Genomic DNA, 6,346 nt, shown 5'->3' on the forward strand with positions numbered 1-6,346 from the left:
AACGACAGCAGAGTTGCCCACATTTTAACGTGTGCGGACTACTGGGTTGCCACCCTGCTGGATCCACGCTACAAAGACAATGTGCCCACCTTACTTCCTGCACTGGAGCGTGATAGGAAGATGCGCGAGTACAAGCGCACGTTGGTAGACGAGCTACTGAGAGCATTCCCAAATGTCACAGGGGAACAAGTGGAAGCCCAAGGCCAAGGCAGAGGAGGAGCAAGAGGTCGCCAAGGCAGCTGTGTCACGGCCAGCTCCTCTGAGGACAGGGTTAGCATGGCAGAGATGTGGAAAAGTTTTGTCAACACGCCACAGCTAACTGCACCAACACCTGATACGCAACGTGTTAGCAGGAGGCAACATTTCACTAACATGGTGGAACAGTACGTGTGCACACCCCTCCACGTACTGACTGATGGTTCGGCCCCATTCAACTTCTGGGTCTCTAAATTGTCCACGTGGCCAGAGCTAGCCTTTTATGCCTTGGAGGTGCTGGCCTGCCCGGCGGCCAGCGATTTTTGTCTGAACGTGTATTCAGCACGGCAGGGGGTGTCATTACAGACAAACGCAGCCGCCTGTCTACAGCCAATGTGGACAAGCTGACGTTCATAAAAATGAACCAGGCATGGATCCCACAGGACCTGTCCGTCCCTTGTCCAGATTAGACATTAACTACCTCCCCTTAACCATATATTATTGTACTCCAGGGCACTTCCTCATTCAATCCTATTTTTATTTTCATTTTACCATTATATTGCGAGGCTACCCAAATTTTAATGAACCTCTCCTCTGTCTGGGTGCTGGGGCCTAAATATATGCCAATGGACTGTTCCAATGTTGGGTGACGTAAAGCCTGATTCTCTGCTATGACATGCAGACTAATTCTCTGCTGACATGAAGCCAGATTCTCTGTCACGGGACCTCTCTCCTCTGCCTGGGTGCTGGGCCTAAATTTATGAAAATGGACTGTTACAGTGGTGGGTGACGTGAAGCCTGATTCTCTGCTATGACATGAAGACTGATTCTCTGCTGACATGAAGCCAGATTGTCTGTTACGGGACCTCTCTCCTCTGCCTGGGTGCTGGGCCTAAATTTATGACAATGGACTGTTGCAGTGGTGGCTGACGTGAAGCCTGATTCTCTGCTATGACATGAAGACTGATTCTCTGCTGACATGAAGCCAGATTGTCTGTTACGGGACCTCTCTCCTCTGCCTGGGTGCTGGGCCTAAATTTATGAAAATGGACTCTTACAGTGGTGGCTGACGTGAAGCCTGATTGTCTGTTACGGGACCTCTCTCCTTTGCCTGGGTGCTGGGCCTAAATATCTCACAATGGACTGTTGCATTGGTGGCTGACGTGAAGCCTGATTCTCTGCTATGACATGAAGACTGATTCTCTGCTGACATGAAGCCAGATTGTCTGTTACGGGACCTCTCTCCTCTGCCTGGGTGCTGGGCCTAAATATATGCCAATGGACTGTTGCACTGGTGGCTGACGTGAAGCCTGATTGTCTGTTACGGGACCTCTCTCCTCTGCCTGGGTGCTTGGCCTAAATTTATGACAATGGACTGTTGCAGTGGTGGCTGACGTGAAGCCTGATTCTCTGCTATGACATGCAGACTGATTCTCTGCTGACATGAAGCCAGATTCTCTGTTACGGGACCTCTCTCCTCTGCCTGGGTGCTGGGCCTAAATATATGCCAATGGACTGTTGCACTGGTGGCTGACGTGAAGCCTGATTGTCTGTTACGGGACCTCTCTCCTCTGCCTGGGTGCTGGGCCTAAATATTTGACAATGGACTGTTGCATTGGTGGCTGACGTGAAGCCTGATTCTCTGCTATGATATGAAGACTGATTCTCTGCTGACATGAAGCCAGATTGTCTGTTACGGGACCTCTCTCCTCTGCCTGGGTGTTTGGCCTAAATTTATGACAATGGACTGTTGCAGTGGTGGGTGACGTGAAGCCTGATTCTCTGCTATGACATGCAGACTGATTCTCTGCTGACATGTAGCCAGATTGTCTGTTACGGGACCTCTCTCCTCTGCCTGGGTGCTTGGCCTAAATTTATGACAATGGACTGTTGCAGTGGTGGCTGACGTGAAGCCTGATTCTCTGCTATGACATGCAGACTGATTCTCTGCTGACATGAAGACAGATTCTCTGTTACGGGACCTCTCTCCTCTGCCTGGGTGCCGGGGCCTAAATATCTGAGAATGGACTGTTCCAGTGGTGGGTGACGTGAAGCCAGATTCTCTGCTATGGGACCTCTCTCCAATTGATTTTGGTTAATTTTTATTTATTTAATTTTTATTTTTATTCATTTTCCTATCCACATTTGTTTGCAGGGGATTTACCTACATGTTGCTGCCTTTTGCAGCCCTCTAGCCCTTTCCTGGGCTGTTTTACAGCCTTTTTAGTACCGAAAAGTTCGGGTCCCCATTGACTTCAATGGGGTTCGGGTTCGGGACGAAGTTCGGATCGGGTTCGGATCCCGAACCCGAACATTTCCGGGAAGTTCGGCCGAACTTCTCGAACCCGAACATCCAGGTGTTCGCTCAACTCTAAGGCCTCATGCACACGACCGTTGTGTGCACCCGTGGCCGTTGTGCCGTTAGACGTTTTTTTCTGCGGCTCCATTGACTTTCAATGGGGCCGTTGAAAACTCGGCTTGTGCACCGTTTTTACACCGCGCCCGTGACCCGTGTTTCGAGGCCGTGAAAAAAATATAACCTGTCCTATTTTTTTCACGGCTAACGGATCGCGGCCCCATTGAAGTCAATGGGGCCGTTAAAAACACGTTTGCACACCCGTTTGACACCCGCGTCCGCGTCCGCGCCCGTTTTATTTATTTCATTTGCCATGGGCACTCTGTCTGGCAAAAGTTGTGGCAATAAATTGAAAAAAAAAATGTACAGGAAGTTTAGGGTCACAGGTTCTGCTAATTTCTAGCCACCTGTGTCTGGAAGCTTCTCTCGGTGTGGTGAGGCAGCCATTAATTTTTCACTGAGAAAATGCCAAGGTGGAATGTGGATAAGCTCATCACCCTGGTCCAGGAGAGGCCTGAAATATGGGATACCCGCAGCAATCTCTATCTGGATCGGACCAGAAAGGATGCTGCGTGGGAGCAGGTGGCCCGTAGCCTCCGCAAGAACGATTGGGCGAAAGCCGATAGCAGAGGCCGTGCTGACTTACGTAAGTGTGAGCAATGTAGTTGTGCTGTGCGTGCCCTCTGGATGGCAACCCGATTTAGTTTTTAACCCTGAGTTCACAATAGTGTTTTCTGTGCGGTTCAGCTTCATTTTCCATAAAGGGCCGCACATGCTTTGTTAAAGTGACGTCTTTTACATTCCATACAACACCATTTCTAAGTGTAAATGGCTGTCCCTCCCTTTGCTCCGGCATACAGTTCTCATGTTTATAATCACATGTTTGTGCCCTTTTTGTCCCAGACACATGTCCTTGTATTTGAGCATCTTAGAGTTGTGACCGACACTTTATTTTTCAAAGTTAGGGCCACAAGGCTTACACGACTAGTCTCCTCCATCTTGTTCGTCTGCATTAGTATCCAGACACCTGCTGGACTGTACCATGTGCTGTTTATTCGGTCCTTTTTTGTTGGTACCTTGTTATTCCCTATTTGCTCCTTTTTTTGAATAATGTCATTTTATGCTGGATGCTTTGGATCCTTTTAAATTTTTTATTTGTTTATTGCTTCATTATGAACAGTGAAACAAACCAAGACTCGCTGGGCCAGTTGCCGGGACCAATTTCGGCGAGAGGTCTCCAGCAAGGGCCGTAGTGGAGAGGGTCCCTCACGCAAGAGACCGTACATATATACTGCCCAGTTGCAGTTTCTCAGACCCGTAATGGACTTGAGGCCGTAAGTAAATTATGATTTGTTGATCCATTTCTCATTGTGCTTAATCTTTCAATTGTGGATGCCTCACCTAATGTGTACCCGAAAGTAATGGCTTCATTTCTGTTGGACTATTGAAGGCATATACTGTCTGTGGGGCAGCCATGTACAAAATGTCACAATCCCACATTTTTAGAAGGCACACGCCAAGCATGCCTGAATACCTGTAAGTTTACCAGTCCTGCTTGCAGTTGTCGTTGTGCATCAGATGGTGGGCATCAGTTTGCACATGCCTGTGGTTGGTTGTGTCCATCACTTTATGTGAAAGGTTGCCCCCATTCAAACCCGCTGCTGAGCTGTATGATGAGACGACACGTGTAGTGCGCATATAGCACCCCCCTCTGTGTTTGGTTCCTGCTGCATCAATTTTGGCCAGGTCCCAGAACATAGAAGTGTTTAATATTGAAAGGATTTCAGAAACGACAGGCCACGTGCGCTCCGCACGCATTATCTCATCATACAGATGTTCTGCGTGTTTGGCTCCTGTTGGTCTTATACCACGATAATCTTTGGAACTTTTCATAGGGATAGGTCATTTATACCTCCAAATTTGCATGTCTTCCGTTTTATTAATGCGAGTCCTGATTAGTATATCAGTTTTGACATTAGCGGGTGCTTTTATAGTTCCCATATAGATTCCTTTTTTTAACAGACATGTCGGAATTTGATCCCCATTTGGTATTGGCCACGTCATTCACATTGCTTTCAATGTATGGCACCAGGACCAACATTGATTCCTTGGTTTGTTTGTGTACAATGCAAAAATCCAAGAATCCAATGATGTTCCTTCTAGGCTTGACCAGCCGTCTCTGAATGACTGCTCTCATCATGCACAATTGTGGCCCAGTACATGTTATTAGTTCGCTGTAAAATAAGTTCAACCAGTTAGACCCTACGTCTTGTATGTTGGTATGGTTGAAGCAGGCCACATACTGGTGAGATGGCGTCAATATCCGCACTGGTTTGGTGCCTGGAATGAGTATTCCTCTTATTTCGCTGGACTGCTTCAACCATCAAACCATGTTTTACCATTACATTACCATTAGCGCTTTACCAGTTGTGACCCATCTTGCCCTATATATTGGAAATACATTTTGAATTGCACTGTTCACATAGATGCATGTGTTTATTGCGTATTCTCTTTCATTATGTTGTATCGAGCCACTCCATATATATAGTGTCTGTATACGGCTGATCACACCTAATATCACTGTTTTTTTTCAGTCAAATGTGAAAAGAGATATCTAATTGAGTTTTTACATGTCTTTGAAAAACAGTACTGTGGACAGTCTGGAACCCTCTGGGGAGACATCTTCCGATGTGAGTGAAACACCCGCAGTTTTTTCCCCTGCAATAAGTCCTGAACCGACGCCAGCAGAGGAGCCGGAGGAATCGTCTCAGGGCCAGCAACAGCAAGAACCCAGTCCACCCCGTGTCAGGCAGCCACACCCAAGACGCCACCGCCAAGTCCCTCCCTCCACCTCTGTGCCAGAGAGTCGGGAGGTTATTGACGCACGCGTCATTGATTTTCTGGCACAGAGGCGGAGTGACGGAGTGGAGGAGAAAATGCTTCGGGGATTGGCGCCCCTTATGAAGAAAGTGCCGGAACCAGATCACAATGCATGCGTGGCTTCAATTGCTGTTGTCATGAAGATGTTCGCCATCCCAAATCATGGGGACATACTGGGTCGTTTGAACCACTGGATGATGGATCTGGAAAATGAGGGGCAACCCCAAATGGCCGGCCAATTTGGACGTGAAAGGCAACCGACTCAGGCGCCTTCCTTTGCCCCACACCCCCAGTACGGGCCACCCCACGGCCATATGCAAGGGGCAGGCCAGGGCATTTTCCAGGGCAGTTTGCCCACTGTCCCACCCCAGCAGGCTCAGGGAAGGCCACGGTCCTCCTTTCCGGCAGGGTCTTTCACTCAGGACCTCTTTGAGTTATAATTTTCTTTTTTTGGGGTTGGTTTTTCGGTTTTAATTTTGTTTGTTGTGTTTTTTTGCAAAAAATATTGTACATAACCTGTTTTGGTGCAGAATAGTTTTTCTAAAAATTATTTGGTGCACTAAAAATGTGTCTGGTTTTATTTTCAAACATTCCACAAACCATTAACCTTATCATTTTGTCTATCATGCCAAAAAACACACACACAGTATCTCCAAATTCAACACTTTATTAAGATGCACCGCATCCTTTAAATTTAATAACTTTCAAGATGAGGTATTAGAAAATTTTATGGACAAAATACTCGAAGTTTAAAGATGAAATAGTCTAACTAAATTTAGACCAAAGCATCAGTTAAATTAAATGTGTAGATCGAATAAAAAATGCGATGTCCACAAAATCTCAGCCCGCAAGCCCACGTCAAGGGTCCTCATTACCTTGCGAGTCCCTACACTCCACTAATACAATAAATTCAAG

The 6,346-nt window shown here is 47.0% G+C and overlaps 1 protein-coding gene across 1 annotated transcript; it reads left to right on the forward strand.

Annotated features, from left to right (window-relative positions):
- Positions 1–3,016: 3,016 nt before the first annotated feature.
- On the forward strand, positions 3,017–5,871 carry LOC122935384. Its single transcript, XM_044291154.1, has 3 exons — positions 3,017–3,197; positions 3,732–3,885; positions 5,199–5,871. The coding sequence occupies exons 1-3, from the start codon at positions 3,017–3,019 to the stop codon at positions 5,869–5,871; spliced, it is 1,008 nt and encodes a 335-aa protein (XP_044147089.1).
- The last annotated feature ends 475 nt before the right edge of the window (positions 5,872–6,346 follow it).

This window comes from Bufo gargarizans, chromosome 4 (assembly GCF_014858855.1).
Source record: "Bufo gargarizans isolate SCDJY-AF-19 chromosome 4, ASM1485885v1, whole genome shotgun sequence".
In the NCBI taxonomy this organism is placed as follows: domain Eukaryota; kingdom Metazoa; phylum Chordata; class Amphibia; order Anura; family Bufonidae; genus Bufo; species Bufo gargarizans.

Bases quoted from the DNA above. Each gene is read 5' to 3' on its own strand.
- LOC122935384 (XM_044291154.1), top strand. From the start codon at position 3,017: ATGCCAAGGTGGAATGTGGATAAGCTCATCACCCTGGTCCAGGAGAGG. The intron at 3,198-3,731 runs GTAAGTGTGAGC...CATTATGAACAG, and splicing joins CAGAGGCCGTGCTGACTTAC to TGAAACAAACCAAGACTCGC. The intron at 3,886-5,198 runs GTAAGTAAATTA...TTTGAAAAACAG, and splicing joins CCCGTAATGGACTTGAGGCC to TACTGTGGACAGTCTGGAAC.